The 27758-nt window shown below is 39.2% G+C and overlaps 2 protein-coding genes across 4 annotated transcripts in view; one reads left to right on the forward strand and one right to left on the reverse strand.

Moving 5' to 3' along the window:
* otx2a (orthodenticle homeobox 2a) overlaps window positions 1-1411 on the reverse strand; it is a 66835-nt gene extending 65424 nt beyond the window's left edge. The window contains exon 1 of one of the 2 annotated variants that reach the window (XM_048196249.1): window positions 1285-1411. The gene's annotated coding sequence lies outside the window, so the exon portion shown is untranslated. Of the gene's footprint in view, window positions 1-1044; window positions 1173-1284 lie in introns of those variants that run through there. The other variant, XM_048196247.1, reaches the window with a different exon arrangement.
* zgc:154142 (uncharacterized protein LOC555481 homolog) lies at window positions 1-27758 on the forward strand. 2 transcript variants are annotated; one of them, XM_048196242.1, is made up of 20 exons: window positions 1-211; window positions 1130-1266; window positions 4804-4897; window positions 5391-5531; window positions 5839-5936; window positions 8480-8606; window positions 8713-8937; window positions 9395-9616; window positions 16103-16243; window positions 18672-18908; window positions 19110-19295; window positions 20318-20427; window positions 20792-20892; window positions 21423-21700; window positions 23017-23180; window positions 24864-25047; window positions 25147-25365; window positions 25479-25619; window positions 25880-26104; window positions 27312-27758. In XM_048196242.1, exons 1-20 carry the CDS (start codon window positions 85-87, stop codon window positions 27458-27460), a joined length of 3306 nt encoding a protein of 1101 aa, XP_048052199.1. In that variant the 5' UTR covers window positions 1-84; the 3' UTR covers window positions 27461-27758. The 2 variants fall into 2 exon arrangements, with proteins under 2 accessions (XP_048052199.1, XP_048052200.1); XM_048196243.1 differs by lacking the exons at window positions 1-211; window positions 1130-1266 and adding an exon at window positions 1408-1543.

Consider the following 27758-nt stretch of genomic DNA (forward strand, 5'->3'; position numbering starts at 1 on the left):
TGAGAAGAACGTTAGTCAGTCAGCGTCGGCTGAAGACCATCACACTGTCTCCAGACTGGATAACGCTGAGGAGCACCAGAACAAATGAAGTCCAAGAAAGGTCTGACAACACTAGAGAAGAGCCTGATCTTCCTATTTGTAGCGCTGACTGCAGTCAGTATTGGACTAGTTGTGGTCTTTGTCATTGAGAAGAACAACTCAAGTCCAAGAGGTGGGTCAAGTCCAAGAGATATATTTAATCAAGATAATTAGTCCACCCAGATATAAATGTAGATGTAAATTTAAAGCATCTCAGTGGTAATAAAATGCAACAATAGAAATGGTGTAGTTATTTATGATTATAACATAAGGCCGTATAATGTCTAATCAATAGACTTGATCAAAGCCACAAAGATGTTTACTTGGTATGAATCTCTGCTATTTCAAATTCATGAAAACATCTTATTTATGTTAACGCTTTTAATTAAATTCTAACCCAAATGATTTCCTTGCACCCTTCTTATAAACTCCAACTATGAAATTACTTTTGAATGATTTAAGTTATTGATAAAACTTTAAATTACTTCTCAGCACAAAACTGCTATAGCCTACGTTTGTTGAATCAGAAATCTGTGCCATACAATGCAGCATTCTCCTTTTTAGAAAGCAATTGAAAGCAGCATATACATGCAAATTACAACGTAAAAATTGTATAATACTCTCAAAAATAGCTCTCAGAAGCTTCCTGTAATCATTTTCTACTTCCAGAAGGTCTTTTACACTCTGGTGCACATTAATGTAAAAGTTTCATGCGAGTGAAATTACACCCTAAAGTATTTATCGAAGTATCATTTGTTGCAAAAGTTTAACTTAAAACTTACAATGCTTATGTTTCACATAACCATTACCAATAAGATTATTTTGCAACACTAATGATGAATGCAGCGCAATATCTAGGCCTATAGGTATTGGTAGTACACATACATTATCCTTTCTTTTCAAATTCAGTTACCAGACTAAAACTGCATTATGTTCCACGAGGCTGAATCCATGAAATAGCTTCACCTGCGGGGTGCTGCTGAGGAAATGTAATCAATCTGTTTACACAGGCGATGTCAAATTCTATTTCTCGCTCTGTCTCTGTCCGCAGAGGATGAGATCGATACGGGATGTGGGAGTCTGCAGGAGCTGACGGCTTCCTCAGGGGAATTTTCCAGTGGGAATTACCCCAGCAGCTACGACAACGGCATGAGCTGCAGTTGGCACATCACGGTAGAAGCCAATAAGGTACCGGGTGACACTTACCTCAGCTCATTAGCCGTTAGCTGCTCATTAGGACACTGTAAGGATTTTGTAAGATGACCTACATGCTTTGGTTTCTGAAAGCACTTTGCACAGGCTTCAAATAGGGACTCCAACTCTAAAAAAAAAAACAATGTAATCCCCCCTTCCCCCCTTTTTATGTGTCAGCGAAAGGAGGTTCTTATAACTGCTATAATGTAAATATACGTATTTAATGTGCTGTTTTTAATATATTTATTTTAGCCTACGTTCGATTTTCAAGGTAGGTTAAAAACAAAGATGCTTTGAGCATGTTTTACGAGAAAATACAATATTCGGTTTTTCAACTTCAAAATGACATGTTTAGTTCAATGTGTTACTTTCTGTTTCTTTGTAATTTATTGTGAAATTTACTACACTCTTAAAATTAAAGGTTCTTTATTTGGTTCCAAGAAACTTTAGCATCCATGGAGTCTTTCCATTCCAAAGGTTCTTTATTGTGGAAAAACGTTTTTTTTTCTTTATTCATGCTAAGAGAATTGGTTCTTTTAAAGGGTTAGTTCACCCAAAAATGAAAATTACCCCATGATTTACTCACCCCCAAGCTGTCCTAGGTGTTATTGACTTTCTTCTTTCAGAAAAATACAATTGAAGTTATATTAAATAATGTCCTGGCTCTTCCAAGCTTTAACGGAAGTAAATAGAGGATGAGATTTTAAAAGCCCAAAAAGTGCAACTGTCCATCATAAACATACTCCACACAGCTCCGGGGGGTTAAAGGTGCTCTAAGTGATCCTGGGTGGAGTAACTTCCTGTTGACGTTTGAAGAAAACAGAGGCTAGCTAGACCCTCCCTCCTCCTCCTCCTCCCCCTCCCCTCCGTGCTTCTTGAAACAGTCATGAACGCGCATTTAAAATCATTGTTGTCGGTTATTGGCTGGAGCATGTTTATTATGTTAAGTGGTCCAGGGGCATATTCTTCGTACGTCGCTAACTCACTTAGCTGGATTTGACTGATGGTGATTTGGCATGATCTTGGATTGTTCGGTTCTTCGACGCTCATCCTGGACTTGCTGTCATAGCAACAGGTCCGTAAGCTCAAACCTGCTCGGGAGCAGGCTTATTTCATGTAAACAGGATTAGATTGCATCTTTTTAAGCGGAGGTGATGCTTAAAGTCTGTCCCAGCCACTGCTACTTTCCCACAAGAGTACCCTAATGTAAACCAGGGAGAATAATAATGATTTAAAAATAAATTAGCAAATAATAGCCTACTATAATGCCGTGTAGTGTCATAATATAGACACCGACATTTTAATCTTTGAGAGATTAATTCGTGAGGGAATAATTACGTAATCATTTTTATTGTAGTGTTACACACATGATGTACAGATGTCTATGCCGTACATGCGTTTGTGCATTTGAACCGCGACAGATATTATGGGAGTGGCTTGATGAAGCGCAGGAGATGCAGATAACTTGATCTTGACCCTTAAGAAACTTTAATTAATGCTGTCAAATATGCTTCAAAGGTAAATTAGTTGCTAATTACAACATTGAAATAAAAAAATGCCTGTACAAATACTAGAAATTGTGAATATCCTAAATAATTGGGTAATCATGTAAAAAAAAAAAAATAGTGCACATTTCATTTATCTATTATAACATTTATGTCGTTCTTCTGTCATTTATTCGCTTGGCTGTTTCCTTAGAAATGTCTAGGAATTCGTCAAGTTTTTAGTCAGGTGTCTTTTCTCATTCTATGATGTCATTACATTGCCGTCTTGACTCCAGCCAATCGCTGCATTGCTGATCGTGGTTTCGTGTATCGATACATCTGCCCTTTTCATGGAACACGAGAACACGCAGTAATCTTAGACAACTTAATCCAGATATTTTAATCCAATCTGCAAATTCGTTTGAAGAACCAAATTAGCCAGAGTTCAGTTATCACGATTAGAAGATCTGGCATCTGTCAAATCATCTCAGATGAATTAAGCGAGGTACGAAGAATATGCCCCAGGCTGCACCAGTTTGTTTTTATTGCTGTTTTCGGAGCTTGTGACGACTACAGAGTAGTGTGTTCAGGGGACAGGCAGCTAGCGGATAGTGAGGAGATGTTTGCTGTATGTGACAAAAAATGTTTTGGCCTAAAAATGCGTGACATCACTTAGAGCACCTTTAATAAAGGCCTTCTAAAGTGAAGTGATGCATTTGTGTAAGAAACTCATCAATTTATGGCAAAAGAGTGAATTCTGACCTGCCGCACAATGTATTGATGAATGCGGAAGCGCAAAGGAGAGAGCAAAACAAAACACTGGTCACGTATTAAAGGTGCTAAAGGTTTTATAAATTTTTGCAATATTACTTGAAACTGTCTTTACTAACTGATAAAAGACTATTAATTAGGTGCACTGAAAGGAATAATATTAATATACATCATCTGTGCACGAGGTAGGGCCTTAAAAACATCAGCCAATCGTTTACACGATCATCACGTAAACGATTGGCCCTCTGGCTTGTCAATCACTGCCGTGACATTCCTTGTGAGGGACGAGCGCGGCTGCGCGCTCCAGTAACTTTCCACACTCTACAGGCGCCGCATGCAATGTTTTTGTCAGGAGACAGGAGTAACAACTGCAGATTATGAGTTACCTGCGGTGAGTCCGACATAATGAATCCACTAACACGACACAGCGAATGCCGGTGGTAAAAACTCGTGTTCCAATACTCGTGCACGAGTTTTGGGAGGCGTTCCCTTGAAATGAGCTGTGAAGGAGGGGGTTGTTCTTATGCATGCGCTCATTTCAAAAACTCACTAACAGTCTTTGGTTTCTCAGTCGAAGAAAAGATCCTCTTTAGCACCTTTAAAAGTCTAAAATGAACATTTTTAAAAGAGAAATAATGGAGGATTTTGATATAAGAGAAGAGGAGCTTGAGTTTGTTGCCCAGCCGTATTTGTTTGAACAGTGAGAGGTGTCTAAGCTTACACTACTCCTACATAATGTCTGGGGTTACTCTTCTGCTGTAAGTCGACGTGCGTATGGCCGTCTGCCGAAAGCTAGTTATTTTAGTTTATAAAGATTTAAATATGGATATTTTTCTTACACAAATGCATCACTTCACTTCAGAAGGCCTTTATTAACCCCCTGGAGCCATGTAGATATATTTTATGATGGATGGTTGCACTTTTTTGGGCTTCAAAATCTCATCCTCTATTCACTGCCATTATAAAGCTTGGAAGAGTCAGGACATTAATATAACTCTGATTGTATTCGTCTGAAAGAAGATAGTCATATACACCTAGGATGGCTTGAGGGTGAGTAAATCATGGGGTAATTTGGGAACTATCCCTTTAAGAACTGTTCACTGAAAGGTTCTTTGGAGAACCAAATATTGTTGTTCTATGGAATCGCTGTGAAAACACCCTTTTGGAAACTTTCTTTTTAAGTGTAGCAAGTTCTTTTCAAATTATTTTCAGTGTAATGGGACACAAATTTGTACCCCATTCATGGAAAATGAATTTTCATGGTTTCTTCTTACAGGTGATCCATCTGTGGTTTGAAGACTTCTCTATAGAGGACTCAAATATGTGTCAGGCCGACTTTGTCACTCTCAAGGATGAACTCGGCACCATTGGTGAGTCTTGTGCTGAGGTCGGTCATCATTTTGGCAAAACCATTTCTCTTCCCTGCAGAGAGTCCGAAAAAAATCACTGTAAGTTAATTACCATGAGCGCAGAAGAGATCTGCCTGCATTTATTCCAGAGGGCATGAGGCAATTAACTTCTGACAGACTGAGTGAATGTTACAGGTCACAATTTTTTGACTGTTGAGCCATTGCTTATGCTGAGCATGCCCTGCCAAATTTTCAGTTTGAATGAGAGGAAACACACCAAGACAAAAACTGGCCACTCTACCTAAAGCAAAAGCGCTGTATTTTCCTGGGTATTCTAGTCCAGAGGTTCTCAACTGGTGGGTCACAACCCAAAAATGGAAAATAAATTCAGATAACTATATAATCTTGATTAGTTAGGATTGCAAACTTGTGAGAAAATGTAAGAGAAAATCTTTTTTATTGATGTCAGAGGCTGTGTGTTCAATAAAAACTCTACGATTTCTTTATCTTGCAGGGAGGTACTGTGGTTATTCAATGCCTAAACCAATAGTGTCCTTAGGAAACAGCATTTTTGTGTACTTTGACACCAACGACAGATACACAGAGAAGGGATTCAAAGCCCTTTACCAAGCTGTGGCCCCTGAGACGGCATCAGGTAACGATAATGAGAGTTACATAATGACTTAATTACATAACAGTATTATTAAAACGGTGGAAGAACATTGGAGATTTAACAATGCACGTCTGTTGCACCTTTCATATCATCATTTAGTGACTGTATCGTACTCTGCCAGATACTGAGAGGCTGTTATATGTGTCTCGCTGCAGCTGACCTAGAAAGAGACGCAGCGCATTAATGTGTGTGTGTGTGTGTAACTGGGGTGTATGGGAGGGGGGGATGTCAGAATACCCTTTTGGTGTCTCTCTATGCAGCTAAATCTCTCTCGTTCCCATGCTTCTAGAAATAGTTGGGACTGGTGGCGTTCTTCAAGGTGACCGTGGGGAGCTGTTGACCCCTGGCTTTCCTGCACAAACCTATGAGAATGGCGCGCTCTACCAGGTGCTTCCAATGATCAATATGACCTCTACACCTGCTCTTGATTTATCACAATCTGTCTTTTTCCCATTTGTTCTCTGGAGTCTGTATCGTTGTCCTTTTCCACCTACGCTATTCCATTGATCTGAACATTGTTTTCAATATCTGCTGTCTTAAAGGGGTCATGAACTGCATTGTTTTGGAATGTTTCCTGGGGTACATTAATGTTATTATGATTTTTACATCAAAAACTGCCATAATTTAGAAATAAAAGGCATTTTTCCTACCCTGATTTTAGCCCTCTGCTTTGAACGCTCTGTTTGTAGGGGCGTGTCTGCTGTGAGACTTCAACGCCCACTGCTGTGATTGGCTGACATCTTTGCATATGAAATAGCTTTAGTATTACATATCACATTTTTACTATTAGAGCTCTAAAGGGTAACTAATCATGTAAAGTATTGATTGTATTTAGATATATTACATTATATTTAGATTGTGGCATGAAAGGTTGTAGTGATGAGCATGTAGCTGATCACAGACATGTTAAGCACATGAATGCAGCGATCTCGTCATTGCAACTTGATTTCTGCACACTAACGAATGCTTTCCTAACTAACAGCAAACGCGATGTTACTAAGCGAGTTGTTGATTATTACGAGAGTTTTGGTGCGAGTACTCAGTCACTGATAAACTCGCGCTGTTTGATTGACAGCTCCAGCGATTGCAAAGGGAGCGTTCTTTGATCGCTTTCTATTTATCATTTAATCACATTTCTATTTATAATTAAAGGTGCTCTAAGTGATCCTGGGCGGAGTAACTTCCTGTTGACGTTCGAAGTGTTGTCAAACAAAACAGAGGCTAGCTAGACCCTCCCTCCTCCTCCTCCCCCTCCCCCTCCGTGCTTCCTGAAACAGTCATGAACGTGCATTTAAAATCATTCTTGTCGGTTATTGGCTGGAGCATGTTTATTATGTTAAGTGGTCCAGGCTGCACCAGTTTGTTTTTATTGCCGTTTTCGGAGCTTGTGGCGACTACAGAGACCGCTTTTTTTTACAGTGTGTTCAGGGGACAGGCAGCTAGCGGATAGTGAGGAGATGTTTGCTGTATGTGACAAAAAATGTTTTGGCCTAAAAACGCATGACATCGCTTAGAGCACCTTTAAATAACAGATTATTTTCATCCTACTTATTTACCAAGGAATCCACAGTACAATGTACCGCATAAAAAATAAATAATGCTCAACTGAGATATTCACATTGTTAAAAATAGTTGAAATAACCACATTCCTAGCATTAGGATCATTTTCAAGGTGTTATTTTTAGTCCAGTGAGTGATCCTGTGCTCTTCTCTCTTCCTCATCTCACTAACGCCAGTGGGCGGGGCCAAAGTTGCAATGGTGAAGTAGGTGTTGATTTTCTTCTGCAGAGACAGAAGAGACTTTCACCTATCTATTACGTCATAAATAGGCACATTCCAGGACGAGTCGTTCGCTGGGCTTAATAACATTAAAGGCTTTTTTTGGACTAAGAAGGAAGTTTTCAGTTCTAAAACTTTAGTATGATGACCTCTTATATATCAAAAGCTCAAGGAAAATTAGATTTCTCAGTTCATGACCCCTTTAGTGGACACTTAGTGAAATTTCGGCAAGCAGCTTTCTGTTGGTGGCAAATTCACGTAACCAACTGAACTTGTTGCGAAATCAGCTCGAGAACTTTTTCGTCCTCATATGAAATTACCAATTGTGTGGATTCCTATTGAAATGACTGGATTTCACCCACAAAAATTCACCAAATAACCATAAATGTGTCCGCAACTTTAGTAAGATCTAACCTGCTGCTCATACTTACCGTTAGTGATTGTTGATAACTCAGATTGAGAGTATGGTACTGTTCCAAGCGATTGCAATGGATTTTCGGCTGCCATATGATAAAACAAATGAAAAAATAATCCACAATGAAAGAGAATATATTCTCTAAGAGATGAATATCACTGGGATTAGTTTCTTCTGACCGGGCCAATCAGCTAACAACCATCCAGAACCACACTAGCAACCACATAGCAATGTCCTTGCATCCATCCATGACATTCTAACACATTTTCTTCATAACTTCTAAAAATATAATTCCATCATGTTTTTGACAAATGCTTATGAATAATGAATCCAGTCCTGATCAGATTGCACACACAGAGGAAATTGTGGAGTTTGTGAGGAGGATTTGATGATCAGTTTTGACATGAGGGGCTTTGATTGTGGAAGTCAGATTGCTGGAAGCTTCCTCACGGTGCGGCTCCATCTGGCAGGATATTTACCCACATTAGCTAATCTACAGCCAGCCTTCCAGCCTTGACTTGAAACTAACTAAAGATGCATGAGAAAGCACATTTTCAATCAACAGCCCTGTCAGGATACCAAAATTGCATTTGGATCAGTCTATATATTGTGCATTTGCAAAAGTGTGCAAAACAAAATGCCCAAAACAGCCATTTAAATGCACTGTAGTATAGTTATTCTAAGGTGAGGATTAATGTTAAATTAACTAATTTTTTCATATGTATGTGTTGCCCAGTGGATAATACGCGTACCTGATTGGGAAAAGGTCCGGTTAACATTCACAGCTTTTGACCTTGTCCCAGAATCATGTGGTGACTTTGTGGACGTCTATGATGGTGCTTCAGATGGTGCCGCTCAACTGGGTGAGAACTGACATTTACTGAATCCAAAAAGCTTGCCTTTGTGCCTCGCCGAACATCTGTGCACTCATTTTTATCTGCCAAAAAACATGAATCTCAATTATTGTAGGTCGTTTCTGTGGAAACAAGGTCCCGGCTCCGGTGTTGTCTAGTGGCAGTAGCATGGTGGTTCGTTTCAAGTCTGATTCAAGCGGGACTGCTAAAGGCTTCAGCGCCACCTACACCATAGCAAGTGCCCCACCAATTACAACCACACCAACAACCACCATCAAGACCACGACCACTAGACCAACAACCACCACACCAGTTCAGACACCCACATCTGCTCCAGAAGGTAAGTACAATCATGGTGTTTTGAAAGAAACCACTTCAATGCATCACTTACCTGGTCATATTAACGTATAAGGCTGATGATCAATGCACCTCCTGCAGTCTAATGACTAAGGAGGGTAAATTAATATTGCTTGTTGTGCACAATGAAGGGCATTAAACATGAAACTGAACATAAAATCTCTGACTTTTGATTGAAGACTTGGATATACTGGAAAATCTGAGCACAGTTTGACACCGCAAAAGTCTCAGTTTACACTCTGTTTAATTTGATTTCTCTCTAGGAAAAACAGTTTAGGCATTAAAGACATGAAGAGATAACAAGCACATTTTGCAGTGCCATCATCAAGCATGACATGCTTCTACCCTACATGAAGCCAGATGATATTTAAAGATTGCAGGGTCTGATGAATTTCTTTTGAGCATTATTGTTCAGACAATAACACTCGCTCTCTGTTCAGACTCTGGCTGTGGGTCTCCTGGGAAGCTGTTCGGACGTAAAGGTCAGATAAGCTCCAAGAACTATCCTCAGGCTTATCCTGCAAACTTGAGCTGCTCTTGGGACATCACAGTGGATGAGGGCTTTCTTGTCAAACTGCACATCACTGATCTGGCCATCGTCGGTGAAGCAGGCCAATGCGGCACAGATAAACTCACCGTCATCGATAGTCAGCAGTCACTGGGTAAGACACAACTCTAAAAAAACAGATACCAAGGTTACTTACTATAGCTTTATGTTTAATAAATGGTGCTTGCAAACTTTGGAACACCTTAGCAACACCCTGGAAACCACTCACAAGACCCAAGCATCATGGCGGTGAGTTTTGCAAAGGCATTTGTTTCAGAAAACTTTAAAATCTAATCTGTAATCTATAGTGCAGTCTAAACAATGTTTTGTTTAAAACCAAAAATCTTCTAGTTTTGCAACTGCCTGAATCTGCATTACTATAACTAGGCTTAAAGAGGACCTATTATGCTTTTCTACATTTTCAACTTTCTTTAGAGTATAATGGTCCATTGTAGTCTCGAGTTTTTTCCAGGAACAAATACGTCACAATGTTCCTCATTTGAAGGTGCCCTAGAATCAAAAATTGAATTTACCTTGGCATAGTTGAATAACAAGAGTTCAGTACATGGAAAAGACATACGTTGAGTTTCAAACTCCATTGCTTCCTCCTTATATAAATCTCATTTGTTTAAAAGACCTCCGGAAAACAGGCGAATCTCAACATAACACCGACTGTTACGTAACAGTCGGGATCATTAATATGTATGACCCCAATATTTGCATATGCCAGCCCATGTTCAAGGCATTACACAAGGACAGTCAGTATTAACGTCTGGATCTGTGCACAGCTGAATCATCAGACTAGGTAAGCAAGCAAGGACAATAGCGAAAAATGGCAGATGGAACAATAATAACTGACATGATTACATGATATTTTTAGTGATATTTGTAAATTGTCTTTCTAAATGTTTCGTTAGCATGTTGCTAATGTACTGTTAAATGTGGTTAAAGTTACCATCGTTTATTACTGTATTCGCGGAGACAAGAGCCGTCGCTATTTTCATTTTTAAACACTTGCAGTCTGTATAATTCATAAACACAACTTCATTCTTTGTAAATCTCTCCAACAGTGTAGCATTAGCCGTTAGCCACAGAGCATATAGCCTCAAACTCATTCAGAATCAAATATAATACATCCCAATAAATACTATACTCACAGGAATCGATGCATGCATGCAGCATGAATGACGAACATCTTGTAAAGATCCATTTGAGGGTTATATTAGCTGTGTGAACTTTATGCACTGTATAACTGTACTTATAGTCGAGAGCTGGGGAGGCCAGGGAGCGAGAGATTTAAAGGGGCCGCGCAGCCTGAATCGGTGCATAGTTAATTATGCCCCAAAATAGGCAGTTAAAAAAATGAATTAAAAAAAATCGATGGAGTATTTTGAGCTGAAACTTCACAGACACATTCAGGGGACACCTTAGACTTATATTACATCTTTTGAAAAGACGTTCTACGGCACCTTTAATTAATTCCCACCCAAGGCATACGCAAAATAAAGGGGTGAGGCCTGGTTGAGTTAGTAGTGTGTTGAAACTTATGGTTATGGTAAGGGCGTGACATTTCTGAAACATGCTTAAAGCATTGACCAATCACAACACACTGGTCCAGCCAACCAATCAGAGCACATTTCTTTTTCAGAAGGAGGGGCTTCATAGAGACAGGAACTAAACAGAGCGTTACTGAAAGACTGGAACGAGAGGTGCTGCAACAATGTCAAATATGTGAAAATAATGTGTTTTTCGACCATTCAAGCATGAAAACCTTTTCTAGTAGACCCCAAAATCAAAACCAAGACTTTGTAAAAGGGCATAATAGGTCCTCTTTAATATGTGAACAGACTTGTCCTATTCATGTGACACATCCTCCAGTAATTTAATTAGATAAAATGTGTCAAGCCAGCATAGCACTGTGCCAGAACGTGGCCTATCAGAGATGACCTTCGGCTCAGTTTTGGGGCCCATAACTAAGGCTAAATGGCACTTCTGGCGCAAGAGTAGCTGGCAATCTCATCGCTCTCTCTTATCCCTCACACAAAGGGACTGTAAAAACTGATTATCATCAGTCTCCGTGAGGCATGAGCCAGCAGGCGAGCGTACTATAAATTACGGCTCCTTATTACTGAAAATCAAACAGAGCTGTGAGCAGCCGATACGCTTATCTGCAGCAACTTTTCAAGGACTGCACCCCAGATACTGTCAATGAGTCCTGGTGCAAGTTGAGAAAGAATGGAAGAGAAAGTGTGAGGGAAAAGAACCAAAAGTTTGGGATGTTTGAACTACAAGAAAAGATAAAAAGGACAAGTGTTTTTGGCTATTTGCAGAGCAGTGAAAGTGTAGAGTAATAGTAAACCCCTAAAGCGTTACTTCATGTCTGTCCAAACCTGTATGACTTTCTTTCTTCCGTGGGGCAAAAAACTGAATCGCTCTTGCCCTTTCAATTACAATGAATGGAGAATGGAGCTTTCAAACTTCAAAAAGGCACCATATCCAGTATATATGATTCATAAAACTATATTCCAAGAGTTTTGAAGTCATAAACTCACGTTTAAAAAAGCAACATGGAAAGTTAAAGGGTTAGTTCACCCAAAAATGAAAATTAAGTCATTAATGACTCACCCTCATGTCGTTCCAAATCCGTAAGACCTCCGTTCATCTTCGGAACTTTCTGTCCCTCCATTGAAAATGTATGTACGGTAGACTGTCCATGTCCAGAAAGGTAATAAAAACATCATCAAAGTAGTCCATTAGAATTTTTTGAAGCATTTTGGTCCAAAAATAACAAAAACTAAGACTTTATTCAGCATTGTCTTCTCTTCCGCAATCCTTTCCATTGAATTGATTCCATTGAATCCTTTCATCTGTTGGCGTTGGTAATGCACTTTTACGTCACCGTGGTTGTTTTTGGCGATTAGGACATCCGCGACATGCACACTTACGCTAGTCTGGCTATCACCAGACCAAGCTCAATTTAAAATTGAACATTGGTCTGGGGAGTTTGCTATGTATTTCCTACTGCACAAGAGGCGTGATCAACGAGCATTAGTCACGCAATTGGATAGTCCTTCAACCAATCAGATCAACGATCCGGGTTGCGTACTTTGCAGAGCGATGCGAAAACCCAAGACAGGTTTACCTTGTGTCTCAATCAGCTCCCCAGTTCAATAGTCAGGGCACTGATCAGGGAATCAGCCACATTAACTTGAATGATATACTGATTCACGACCTAGGGAACTAGGGAGCTGATTGAGACGCAGGGTTAGTTTGTATTGGTTTGTAGCATTGATCCGCGGTTTGCAGAACCAGCAATGGCATCAAGCGATTTTTGCAGGTTGTGCAAAAAAACATGAAAGTGATCGGTATTTACACCCACTCGAGCAATTTGTTTGTCATGACAACCAAAAAGAATTCCAGTCAGCTCAGGCGGCGCGAGATTCAAGAAGCAGGGAGACGAAACATATAGAGCAAATAATAAAAATATTGTCTACCATCAAGGGGCATTCAAGTAAAAGAGTCCTGTACTCACATCGTGAAGCAAACCACCAAAATAACAGCAGAGAATCGTCGTGTGTCATCAATCGCCGTTTGTAATCTTCCTATGAAGAGACTGTCGGATCAACGCTCTGCTACATTTCTCTTAGATAAGGTAAATGCTTAACACAATCTGCGTCACTGTGATTGTGCATTTTTATTTTGGAGAGACGGGTAGATCAGATAGAGTTTGAAAGCTGCTTGCCGTCGCTTCTCTATCGTCATCGTGTTATACCCGCCAATAGCGAGCAAGGTGGATAAGCCAGTCTGTGATTGGTTCCCGCAAAAGTGTAACAGCGCAGCAGAAATGAATGCACGGGTTTCCAGACTGAGTTGCCGAGTGAAATCAAATCGCTGGCAGATCAGGCTGGGTTTACCCAGACTACACTTACGCACCATTTTAAAAAATATAGCAATACCAAAATACAAACAATGTAGAATAGCTTGAATACAGCGTGCGTCTCCCTCAGACTGTAAACGAAGCTTGGGTGCACCGAATAATACATCAGCAGCGTCTTACATCAGCAGCGTCACTGCAGAGTTGTGAACCACACTCCGGAGCAGAAGGGGGCAGTAATGCACCAATAAGCTGGATGCCAACCGCCATAAAACAGGAAAGAAGACGAAGAAGAAGCCATGAATGCGGATTGACAACAGACCTGGAAGAGAATACAATGCTGAATAAAGTCGCAGTTTTTGTTATTTTTGGACCAAAATGTATTTTTGATGCTTCAAAATGTCGCGGATGTCCTAATCGCCAAAAACAACCACGGCGACGTAAAAGTGCATTACCAACGCCGACAGATGAAAGGATTCAATGGAATCAATTCAATAGAATCAATTTAATGGAATCAATTCAATGGAAAGGATTCCAGAAGAGAAGACAATGCTGAATAAAGTTGTAGTTTTTGTTATTTTTGGACCAAAATGTATTTTCGATGCTTCAACAAATTCTAACTGACCCTCTGATGTCACATGGACTACTTTGATGATGTTTTTATTACCTTTCTGGACATGGACAGTATACCGTACATACATTTTCAATGGAGGGACAGAAAGCTCTCGGACTAAATCTAAAATATCTTAAACTGTGTTCTGAAGATGAACGGAGGTCTTACGGATTTGGAACGACATGAGGGTGAGTCATTAATGACATAATTTTCATTTTTGGGTGAACTAACCCTTTAAGTTCCAATCACTTTTTATTGTAAATGCATGGAAAAGAGTGACCAGTGCATTCTTGAAAAATTCAGTGCAATAAAAGAACATTATTGGAACAACGATTACTAATTGTTTTGTGAACTAAATTTGATACTAAATGTGATTTTGTGATACTAAATATGAATTATTCCATCAAACCACTGAACAAAAGGGCTTTGAAATTCATTAAATGAATAAAAACAAGTTCAGTTTTGGTCCACCAGCAGTCATGGACTGCATGGCTCATTTGTCTTGACATTGTGTCCTTACTTGCCTGTTGCAAGTGTGTATGTGTGTGTTCTTCACATCACTTTCTTTATCCTGGCTGTCAAGATGAAGCGGTGTGTGAGTGTTAGTTCTGCTGACAGCCTGTATTACCCTGAAGATAGGAGTTCAACAGTTTGAATAGAAATGCATAACAAACCATATTAACCTGAGCAATAGGCCCACAGTAGGCCTATTTGGAATTCTTAATATTAATAATGAATTTGACTTGTATTGCAGGAATACTGATTAACACACATGGCATGAGTTAATTTCTCTCACATAATTAGATGCCATTGGACAAATGAAATAATCATTATCTTCATATGAAATGGAGATGATGACTTCCTAAATGCCTTTTTGTACTATTAAAGTTGAAGTGAGTATTTTTTTAATGCATAACAACTTGTAAACACAGAAAGGTGCCATTGTTTATTACTGACGAATCAAATCTACATTAACAACAGAGCTTGCACATGCAGGCCCACCGTCGAGTAAAAAAAATATATCAGAATTTTCTATGAACCAATCATTAAACTGTTCTGCTAGCTAACTTACTGGACCAGTTGATTGAAAATTACAGACTCGGAAGAATGATTTATTCACGATTGGAGCATTTCAGCCAAAAGATTCAATAAAACACGGGACGGGACACGAGACTGGTGTGATGCTGCAGTATTGTCAGGAAAAGTGTTTTTTGGGTAGATCAGCCCTAATGAGCATTAAATTAAGAGAAATTATAAGATAAAATTAAAGGATAAATTATAATGATAATACTTTTTAATTATAAGATAAAAATGTGAAATTATGACAAAAGTTTGAAATTGAGAGAAAGTAAAATAAAAAGTCATAATGCAATTACTTAGTATAAGCCTACAATTTGAATTTATTATGCCATAATTATGACTTTATATCTCATAATTATTATCCAAAGAATTATTATTTTTTCGTATGTGGCACAAATGGGCTTCCTTAAAGGTACAGTACCCAAAATAGCCTTTTTATTTCTAAGAGCCAGGAGGGGGTGAGTGGTTTTGTGAAACTAAATGTGATCCTGGACCACAAAACCAGTCGTAAGTCACACGGGTATATTTGTAGCAATAGCCAACAACACATTGTATGGGTCAAAGTTATTGATTTTTCTTTTATGCCAAAAATCATTAGGATATTAAGTAATTAATATCCTACTGTAAATTTCCTACTGTAAATATATATAAAAAATGTATTTTTGTGGGTGAATATGTGTTGCTAAGGACTTCATTTGGACAACCTTAAAGGCGATTTTCTCAATATTTAGATTTTTTGCACCCTCAGATTCCAGATTTTCAAATAGTTTTATCCCGGCCAAATATTGTCCTATCCTAACAAACATACATCAATGGAAAGCTTATTTAAGAGGATGTATAAATCTCAACTTTCAGATGATGTATAAATCTCAATTTCAAAAAATTGACTCTTATGGCTGATGTCTTGTTGATACAAGAAACTTTGACGAACATTGTAATTGGACTTAAGTGCAACTGATGCAAAACCAGTAATGTCAATGTTCTGATGCAGAGTAATGCAGAAACTTTCTCTTTCTCTTTTATCTCTCTCTCAGGCACACACTGCGGGTTTGTTCTTCCCCCAGTTCTTATCAGTGTCAGTAACAACATGTTGCTAAGTTTCCAGTCAGATGCTCGGCTAGCCGACCGTGGATTCTCTGCCACATGGGAAGCTGTGTATCCAGAGGACCTTTCTGGTAAAACACCTTTGCAAACTTATAAAGACATCCATCTACTCAGACATACACACACACACACACATACCTCGGATGAATCCTGCTGATGCAGCTGCGAGCCATCAGCAACCCTGTGTGTCTTGTGAGATTTTGTGTATGTGTGTGTGATTTTGAAATCCAGGTAATGAGGGTAGAATAGCAATGTAAAAATAACCATAGGAAAAGAGTGTGGCAATCACAAAGTCAACATCATTTAATCATCCAATTTTAACAATAATTTAATAATATTTTAGAACTCAAATGAATTGAAATCTCATTTTAGAGTTGCACATCTCTAAACTGGAATAGTGCCAAATTGCTCAAATAAACACCCTGGCTGACACAGTGGCAATTGAAAGAGCCATATTTCACAGTAAATATACACATTCCTGGATTTATGAAAAACATTTCCCCCTTCACCAGATGCTACACCCCTAAAAAAGGAGAGGAAACCATCTGGAGTCATGCTGATTGACGCCTGCATTAACATGCATTGCGAGTGCTCACATTTAAAGCTTGTCTCTATGACATATTCTACTTAGACACACAGTAAATTCTGCCTGCAGATTCCCACTGCCTGTGCAGTGAACTAGAAATGATCTGAACAAAAAGAAGGCCTTATAGAACATGTATATATGTCATTTTAATATCATTTTAAAACATTTTCTGAAATACAAAAATGCTGTTAAAGGGGACCAATTATGAAAGTCTTGATTTTGTTTTTGATGTCTACTAGAATTGGTTTTCATGCATGAATGTTCAAAAAAACACCTTATTTGTCACATATTTGACATTGTTGCAGCACCTCTCTTCCCAGTCTGTCGGTAACGCTCTGGGGTGTGTTTCCCGTACAATGACGTAACTCGCTGCTTCACTACCATAGTACGATGCATCATTGAACAAATCAACTAGTCACGACTGTTTCCTAAAAACCGTATTGTTGCAAACCTGTCATTCAACCACGCTGGTGAATGACGTCACGCAGGTGGTGGAGTAATAACTTATTTAAATGAATCCATTTGAGATTGATGTTTTGCTATAAATTACGGACGTGGCATCTGAGGACTGCTTCTCATTTTTCTCAGTAATTTTGCTTTATTTCCAGATTCAATCATAGGCTCATTCATACGTACCAGAGCACGTACAAACATGCACACTCTTCAAAAACGGTGCTTAAAGGTGCCCTAGATTCAAAATTTGATCTGAATCTGAATCAACAGACTAGGTAAGCAAGAACAACATTGAAAATGGCAGATGGAGCAATAATAACTGACATGATCCATGATATCATGATATTTTTAGTGATAAATGTTTCGTTAGCATGTTGCTAATGTACTGTTAAATGTGGTTAAAGTTACCATCGTTTCTTACTGAATTCACGGAGACAAGAGCCGTCGCTATTTTCATTTTTAAACACTTGCAGTCTGTATAATTCATAAACACAACTTCATTCTTTATAAATCTCTCCAACAGTGTAGCATTAGCCGTTAGCCACGAAGCACAGCCTCAAACTCATTCAGAATCAAATGTAAACATCCAAATAAATACTTTACTCACATAATTCGAAGCATGCATACAGCATGCATGACGAATATATATATTAGCTGTGTGAACTTTGTAAATGTGCTGTAATATAATCTAGTTTTTCTTCTTAAAACAGTAACATTACACACTAAAGAAAGTAAAAAGGCATAATAGGACCCATTAAGCCACAAAAACAAAAATATGAGAAACAAAGTGCCTTTACATTTTCTGTGATCTGTGGTTGTCTGATCTGTAAATGTTTTTTCAAGTAGGCCAATGACCTGGGCTGCATTTCCCAATTGTGCAAACCATTGGCACCTACTGTCTCTACAATCTACTTAAGCCGTGGTCACATTTACCATTGTTCTGCTAAATTTCATAAGCAAAATCCAGTCATTTCAAAAGAATCTGCATGATCGTGTGAAAATTTTTCACATGCAGATATCGCATGGGGTTCAAGTTTTAAGTTTTTCATGCAAAATCACTGATTGATTAACAGAAATCTGTTTGGTTTGAAAGTGCAGCCCTGTACTGTTTTGCAAGGAAAAACAGCTAAATAATCCCATTGTCATTGGGACAAAATATATGATTATAAAAATACAAAATACTGTCTCATGGCTGGTTGGAAATAATGATAAAAGTTTCTCAATTCACCTGCCACTGGCAGAGTTTGGCAAAAAGTTAATTTTGGACCATGGTGACATGTGGCTTGTCCTGGGCCCGGGGCTAAAACCTGAGATTCCATGTAAAGGGTGACTTCTGCTTTAACAGCAAGACACAATTTCGTGACATTTTTCTTGGTTGGAACAATTCTACCTTTCACTGTCACATTTTATAGCCGTTACTCTGTCCGAAAGCACCAAACCGCACTTATGATGTCCTGCAGATATCCAGGGATGTGGAGGTTTCTCACAGGAGGAGACAGGCATCATCAAGTCTCAAAACTGGCCCATGAACTATCCGGCTAACAGCATGTGTCTGTGGACCATACGCGATCCCAAGGGGAAGACCATTAAATTGACGTTCACTGACTTTGACGTGGAAGAGGCTGGCATCCTTTTCGGCCAGTGCAATGACAACGTGGTTGTCTACGACGGAACACAACCTGGAGCAAAAAAATACGGTGAGCAAGGACAAGGAATGCTTTGCAAGGGCGCCTTTTTATGAGACCCTTTAAATCAGTTAAAACTCTGACATATTTATAACCTCCATTCATTCAAACCAGACATATGTTTATAATTTACCGTCCACTAAAATGGTAGGGCTTGCATGCTTTCAAGGGCTATAGAGGGCAATACATTTAAATAAATGTACTTTCTTACAGGCCCCTTCTGTGGCTCCAAAATGCCTGCTGTCATCGAAAGCACAACAAATGAACTCGTGATACGTTTCTATGCCGACTATTTCATTGAGGGCAAAGGTTTCCGTGCACACTGGACTACCGATTCTTCCTTACCTACCCCCACCGAACCTCCGGTGCCACCCAACCCATGGGATGACATCTCGATAGGTATGAGCAAAATCATCAGAATCAGAATGAGATTTATTGCCAAGTAAACGTCATTTCCAGGAAATATAAATCAATACATAATATAAATCGAGAGCTGATAATTCTAACCAGATATTGCATGTGTGTATTGTCACAAAGTAGTTGGAAATCCTACCTGGGCTAGAAATCACCAAAAACTGTTTAGTAACCACCAAGCAATGCCATCACAACCACCAAAACTGCATAGAAATTTGTGTCATTTCTACAGCTTGGAGTGTTTTATGTTTCCATGAAACAACATTGCATATTTTACATAAAATGTTAATCAACTTTCCATGCATAGATGTTCCCTAATTAACACAAATTCATAATGATTAGTACCTAAGAATAATAAAAAAATTAAAGAAAACCATTTAAAGCACTTGACAGACAAATTCCTATATCCCAAATCATATTTTCTCAACTTCACTTAAAATTAAACGTCACATATATGTATTTCTAAATGATTAATTTTGAGTATTAGTACACATTTATTTATTATCTTTGACATAAAATACAATTTATAGTTGTAAAAATGTCATGTAATAGATTGGACAGATTCCATAGAATGTGAAATGTGAAATATTTGGTCAGGATTATTATTAGGTTATGCAAGCCTGAGCTTGACCAGTGTCTTTTTATGATAGACAGACATTTTTCCCTCTTACAAGACTAAAAAATAATTTAATTTTACTTTTATTTTTTCAACAAACCTACTCAGTACAAAATCCACCAAACTGTAGGAATAACTCATACACTCAAAACCACCCAGAACAATGACCTGGCAACCACCCCAAAGTTTGTTATGGCAAAATCCTTGCCAACATGGTCATAATTTTACAAGCACCGCTCACATTTTCAATATATTCCTGTGCAATACCAAAATATCCTTTTAAGACTCTGGTCTATTTTTCTGGGTAATTTAGAGCAAAGATAATTGACAGCTGAAATCATTCAGCATGTTAGAAATCTCCTCAGATAAAAGCCTTCATCTGAATGCACAGACTGGCCTGAGAGCTGTGGGAAGCCCACGATCCCTCCCGCTGTCAACACTCGCATAGTCAACGGAGAACCTGCCAATGCTCACTCCTGGCCATGGCAAGTATCCATGCAGGTACGGTTATGCCTTCATCCAATCTCACACCCTTCCTCGAAGAGATTTCAGATATCATTTATGACAGGAAAGTTAATGTTTGTCGTTTTATCTTATTAAAGATAAAATTATGTTTATCCAAAGCTAATGATATGAGAAATGAACTTACTATGATGTTACCAAGGTTAGTATGCTTGAGGTCAGTTATTAATTCAGCTTGTTGCTATTATTAATTATGTTTGCTAAAGGAAGCATTAATATTAATATTGGTCTTAAGGACTAGGGATTTAAACAAACCTCTAACTTTAAGTATTAAACATAATGCATAACTCATCCTGCCCTGTTTGTAAAAAAAATAAAGAGTAAAAATACCATTTTATTGAAGGTTTTGCGTGACTCAGAGCCTTCACCCAAGTTCGGTCATACATGTGGTGGAACTCTCATCCATAAGAATTGGGTCCTGACAGCTGCTCACTGCTTCATCAGGTAACAAAAAATATTTCTATTCTATATATACACACTATCAGTCAAAAGTGTGGAGTAATTATGATTTTGTAATGTTTTTGAAAGAGTCTCTTATGCTCACCAAGGCTGCATTTATTTGATTATAATACAGTAAAAACAGTAATATTGTGAAATATTATTACAGTTTAAAATAACTGTTTTTTATTTGAATATATTTTAAAATGTAATTTATTCCTGTGATGTCAAAGCTGTATTTTCAGCATCATTACTCCAGTCTTCAGTGTCACATGATCCTTCAGAAATCATTCTAATATGGTGATTTGATGCTCAAGAAACATTTCTGATTATTATCAAAGTTGAAAACATTTACATGCATGAGCCTTTTTACAAATATGACACATGGAGCAAGATATCATTTTTGGAATGAGATTTTATTTATCTGTAATTAGTATTTTTCATAGGTGATGATTTGTCTCAGTCCTGATGACCCCGTCAGGGTTTTTGCTGTAATAACGATTCAATGTACGTGTGTGTGTGTCGATTTTCATCAGGTATGCAGATGAGCTGCAGCGCTGGAAAATGTGTTTAGGGAAACACAACCTGACCTTCTCTGAGCCAACCGAGCAGTGCTTTAACGTGCTTGGCATCTATCGCCACGAGGGTTTCCAGTACCCAACTGTGCCAACCGTGGAGTTTGATATCGCCCTGGTGCGACTGGATGGAGATGTCACACCAACCGACTACGTTAATTTCGCCTGTCTGCCTTCGGGTGAGGAGGTCCTGCCCGGGGGCAAAAAATGCTACGCCACCGGCTGGGGAGATGAAACAGGTTAGTTTACTCATTTTAATCACATGACATTGTTCTATGTTGTCCCTGAATTAAAGTGATAGGTATTCAGCTCGACAGGTCAAACATGCATTTTAGTCTGAAACTACGCTTAAGCCTTGTCTGTGAAACCGGGGGATGAAGTTTTGAGGTGGGTTTGCTCATTTAAAGCTGCTGTAAGTGGTTTTATTTACAGTACATAAAATGTAGTCAGTCAAAAAACTTGGAGAGGCTTTCTGCCAGTTCTGTGAGTTTTGGGGAGGACTTCCTGTTTGTGGGTAGTTGATGTCAGGAGGTCAAAGGTTGTTAGTTTCAGCAGCTAGACTGTTAACTTCAGCAGCTGGTAGATGTCTTCACTACAACATTATTTAAGGGAAAAAATCTTTATCCTCTGATGGTCATTAAAAGTAACTCTGTGTTTCAAAGTCATTATAATAAATAAATAAATACATGACAACTTTTTTAGATAATAAAAAATAATAATATTATTGCATGCAAAATCAGTGTTATTGTTAAATAAAGCTAAAACTATAATGAAATAAAACTGAAATCAGTGAATTCTTTATTTATACACTATTATAATATTTATTAATATTTTGAATACACTTTTAATTTATATTTTCTGTTTTCATTTTAAGTTTTAGTATTTTTATTATGTGCCATTTTTATTAGTTTTTTATTTCATTGATTTCATTTTATGTCAGCTTCATTTCAATTAAAGAAAATGATTTTTAATAGTTTTAGATGACAATAATTACACTGGCTGAAAAAAATATATAAATATTATATGAAAAACTTAAACTTAAAAAACATAAATAAAAAAAATAGAAATGCTGCCTTGAATGACCGGATTTATTTTATTATATTATACTAGATATTTTGTCAGTGATGGATTTTTGGTGGGGTCTTAACTTATTTTTCTGTCTGCTACAAGGAGCTAATATTATAGAGTGATCTGTCTCATGGCATTTTTTTACACTCAGGCAATTGGATACTTTTTCAACATCCCCATCTGAATTTGATTTATAAACATATTTGCCCTGATGTATAAAAACAGGCACTAAAAATGTACAGATCCAACATGTACAATATATACTCCCTGGCCCACATATCTGACAGTCCCGATAGTCCCCAAAGACTCTGGAGTGATTGCTCCCTCTGCTGTGCAGTTTTGATAATGCATCCTAGAATACACAATCATATTAAGTTAGAATAGAGTTCTTATTTATCTTCCAGTTATCAGCTCTAAGCCTTAACCTCTGCAGTGAGAGATAATACATAAAATTTCTACAAAATACATAATGCCATCTTGCCCACAGGTAACTCCACTGCTCCTAAAGTCGCTGAGGCATTGAACCAGGTGGCCCTGCCGGTAGTGCCGTATGACACCTGTAAACGCATGGACTACTGGTGGTTCCAGGTCAAGACCTCCATGATCTGCTGCGGCTACACTTTACCTGATGAGCTCAAGTCTGTCTGCCAGGTGTGGAACTATTCTGAGATAATGTAGAGTAAACATCTGCTGTATTTATATTCAATGGGCATTTTGAGCAGATTGTATTGCTTATCCAATAGATACTAGACACTTCAAATATGCTCTTATTTGTAATTACAGTTACAAACAAATTAAATTGAGCAGAGCAAACAACAAACCAACCAAAAACATTCTACAAAAATGTTTGTTGCTCATGTAAACGATCCTACTTGACCCACTCCAAACGAGATTCAAATCTGCCTCTCTGGCATGAGAGGCGGGCGTGCTAACAAGGATGCTAAATTCCGTAGTCTCTAGCATCAGTTGCTTGTCATGGCACCAAATATAACCGGTCATACTCTTGAGGCCAGGGGAGTGAGGTTTACACATACAGATCTTATTAGCTTGCCTCCATTACAATCACTCCCCAAACCACTCCCATCTGGGTCGCGGCACCAAATATATCTGGATCCTATTCAACCCTTTCCGAGCGGGAGTCAAACCAGCATCTCCAGCATGGGAGGTGGGTGCACTAACAAGGATGCTAAAGACCGCAGTCTTCGTGAGGCCAGGGGAGTGAGGTTTACACATACAGATCTTACTAGCTTGCCTCTGTTACAGTCAACCCACTAAACCTCACTCCCATTCCGGGTCACGGCACCAAATATAACCGGTCCTACTCGACCCCATCCAAGTGTGAGTTGAACCGGCGTTTCCCACATGAGAGGTGTCGCAGTCTCTAGCGACCAACGTTTGTGTGCCTCTTGAGGCCAGGGGAGTGAGGTTTACAGGTGCAGATCTTACTAGCTTGCCTCCATTACAATCACCCCCCTAAACCTCACTCCCATTCCGGGTCACGGCACCAAATATAACCGCTCCTACTCGACTCCATCCAAGTGTGAGTTGAACCGGCGTTTCCCACATGAGAGGTGTCGCAGTCTCTAGCGACCAACGTTTGTGTGCCTCTTGAGGCCAGGGGAGTGAGGTTTACAGGTGCAGATCTTACTAGCTTGCCTCCATTACAATCACCCCCCTAAACCTCACTCCCATTCCGGGTCACGGCACCAAATATAACCGCTCCTACTCGACCCCATCTAAGTGTGAGTTGAACCGGCATCTCCCACATGAGAGGTGGCCACGCTAACAAGGACACTAAAGACCGCAGTGTCAGTTGCTAGTGAACCTCTTAAGGCCAGGGGAGTGAGGTTTACACATACAGATCTTACTAGCTTGCCTCCGTTACAATCAACCCTGTAAACCTCACTCCTATCCAGGTCATGGTACCAAATATAACCGGTCCTACTCGACCCGCTCCGAGAGGGATTCAAATCGGTGTTTCCCACATGAGAGGTGTCGCAGTCTCTAGCGACCAATGTTTGTGTGCCTCTTGAGGCCAGGGGAGTGAGGTTTACATGTGCAGATCTTACTAGCTTGCCTCTATTACAATCACCCCCCTAAACCTCACTCCCATTCCGGGTCACGGCACCTAATATAACCACTCCTACTCGACCCCATCCAAGTGTGAGGTGAACCGGCGTCTCCCACATGAGAGGTGGCCACGCTAACAAGGACACTAAAGACCGCAGTGTCAGTTGCTAGTGAACCTCTTAAGGCCAAGGGAAGTGAGGTTTACACATACAGATCTTACTAGCTTGCCTCCATTACACTCATAGCATTCATTTAATGTGATAGGGTGACTCGGGTGGACCCCTGGTATGCCAAGACAGCTCCTCGGCCCCTTGGGAGGTGCATGGCATCACTAGTTTTGGTCCAATCGGCTGTGTCTTTGATAAGAAGCCCAGCGTCTTCACTCGTTCCTCCGCCTACCTGCCCTGGATTGAGAACATCATTCGCAAAGACATCTATGACCTCACTGGTATGTACGTTAGCATTGCTGGACGGGAGAATCTTTGTTCTTTTGGAATCAGCTGAAGATTTTAGGGTTTAGTTTAAAAAGCATTCTCTTTTTCTCAAGGTTCTGGTTGTGGTGGACTGAAGGATCTGGTTGGCACAGAGGGCATGTTGGCATCAATGGATCATCCATATAGTTACAGTAACAGAGCTTCCTGCCAATGGAATATCCGTGTGCCCACAGGAAAAAATGTCTACCTTCACTTTAGCAACTTCTCCCTGGAGGATACCACACTGTGCCTCAATGACAAAGTCACTCTCAGTGATAACATCGGCACTCTAGGTAGACATATCCTATGTTGCATGTCCATATATACTAGTTTGCTCTCATGTGGGCCGCCGCAGTGTTTTGGGAATATGGATATAATATACTGTGTATCCTGCTCTTTTTCTCAGGTACCCACTGCAGCACATCTCCTCCGAGAGATCTAGTCACAGCTGGTGACACACTGACTATCAGTTTCTCCTCCAATGACAAAATTGTGGACACAGGGTTCAGTGCTGTATGGAAAGCAGTGGATCCTACTGACATAGAGAGTGAGTGAAAAAACAAAACACTTCTTTTCCCTCTGAATGAATATTGTCATTCCATCAAATACATGTTATGTTTAAGATTTGGGTTGTGGTCAATGGTGTTTGCTTAGACAAGCGTCAGTATCATGTTAATCATACATGCATTTCATTTGAACAAACCACTAACACCATAGCAACTGTAAAACAACCACTCAGAACACCCAAAATAACATCACATCTTCTCATTTCCATTCTTTGGACCACCTTTATCTGTACATCTCCAGCTGCTGTTGGTTGCGGTGGGCACTTCACAAGTCAAAAAGGGGAGCTCCAATCACCCAACTGGCCCAATGAGTACCCAAGCCAAGCGGTGTGCACCTGGACTATCTACATCCCCTCAGCCACTGGAATCCATATTGTCTTCACTCACTTTGAACTGCAGGCTGTTAGTTTGCTGGGGCAGTGTGTGGATTATGTGGAGGTCTTTGATGCTGCTGGGTCATCACAAGGTTTGATTATATACCATAGCATAGTTAATAAATATTTCTGTCATGACAACTCTCTGAGAGTTTGGCATGGTAATGAGTATGACAATGTTAATGTATTTGGTCTTGGCGAAATAGATCTGCTACGCTGCTGCTGCTTTTATTGCAGCTGCTGCAGAGCAAGTTCGGGACTTGCCACTGCCAATACACATGACATGCTGCTGTGAGCAAGCAAGACATGCTGTTGCTGTACAAGCAGGCATGAATCGCCTCCCTAGCAGATCTATACAGGTGGAGCTGGGGAAGATGGAGGGTTTCTGAAAGCGCGCTGCAAACTGTTACAGCAAAATATAGGCAAGAATTTGAATGTTGAGCAAGCTCATTGGCCAAAACAGTGGGAACCTATCAGCTGTGCCCTACAGAGAATGATGTAATTGCAAGTAGAAAGGGTTAGAGGGTTAGTTCACCCAAGAATGAAAATTCTGTCATTAATTACTCACCCTCAATCCATATGAATTGAGCGGTTTAGTCCAAAATTTTCTGAAGAGACACAATCGCTTTATATGATGAACAGATTTAATTTAGGCTTTTATTCACATAAACATTAATCAACTCAGATATTAGTTGTGGTAAACCAACGGAACCTCAAGCATTTTCGCTTCAAGTGCAAGAACCAGGTTATTTCTTGTGAGAGCCAATGAGGTTCGTGTGTTAAGCAGCATGTTTGAGCTTCCACAAGAGATTTGTTCTTTTGCGTCAAGTAGGTTTGGTTTAGCTTCTGTTTATGTTAGCTGATCAATGTTTATATGTGAATAAAAGCCTATAATTCAATCTGTTCATCAAATAAAGTGATCAAGGCTCTTCAGAAAATTTGGACTAAACTGCTCGATTCATATGGATTAGCTTTATGATCTCTTTATGAACATTTTGAAGCATCAAAGTTTCAGTTGCGTAGCTGTCTATGGAGGGACAGAAATGTTCTATGGAAACAGCTCTATGGAGCTTTCAGATTTGATCAAATATCTTCATATGTGTTCCAAAGATGAATGAAAGTCTTATTGAAACGGCATGGGGGTGAGTAATTAATGACAGAAATTTCATTTTTGGGTGTACTATCCCTTTAAGGAGCCGGAACCATCTAGAGTTTCATGACAGAACTTTGTATTTTGTTGCTTTTATAATCGGCTGCATTTTCCCATTGTCATATCGCATCCTGTTTTTTTTTCTTCAGGCAAATTTTGTGGCTCTATCTCACCATCTTTAACTGTCAAAGGGGACAAGGCCACCATTCGCTTTCTCAGTAATGATGTTAACCAGAAAAAGGGTTTCCAAGGACACTGGACCACTGATTCTGCTGTTTTTCCTAAAAGACGCATCTAAAATGGGAAAGAGCTGTTGTGTGATTGACTATACAAAAAGATTCAACAAGAAATCTGAGCTATTTTTTTTACAGACTACTGAAAGCTACAGTAAAGGGAAGCAAGAAACAACTGGAATCCAGGCACCAAAATGTGGATTTGCAATTGCCATTTTGTGTCAGATATGTTGAAGCTTGGGGTAAAATCATACCCTGGGTTATATAATCTATTGACAACTCATCAATTAAATATGTAGCATATTATATTCTGTGTAACTGTTTTAGTTTTTGTCAGTGTTTAATAAAGAACCTCCATTATGA

Source organism: Megalobrama amblycephala, linkage group LG7 (assembly GCF_018812025.1).
Source record: "Megalobrama amblycephala isolate DHTTF-2021 linkage group LG7, ASM1881202v1, whole genome shotgun sequence".
NCBI classification, from domain to species: Eukaryota; Metazoa; Chordata; class Actinopteri; order Cypriniformes; family Xenocyprididae; genus Megalobrama; species Megalobrama amblycephala.

Bases quoted from the DNA above. Each gene is read 5' to 3' on its own strand.
- zgc:154142 (XM_048196242.1), top strand. From the start codon at position 85: ATGAAGTCCAAGAAAGGTCTGACAACACTAGAGAAGAGCCTGATCTTC. The intron at 212-1,129 runs GTGGGTCAAGTC...CTCTGTCCGCAG, and splicing joins GAACAACTCAAGTCCAAGAG to AGGATGAGATCGATACGGGA. The intron at 8,607-8,712 runs GTGAGAACTGAC...CAATTATTGTAG, and splicing joins AGATGGTGCCGCTCAACTGG to GTCGTTTCTGTGGAAACAAG.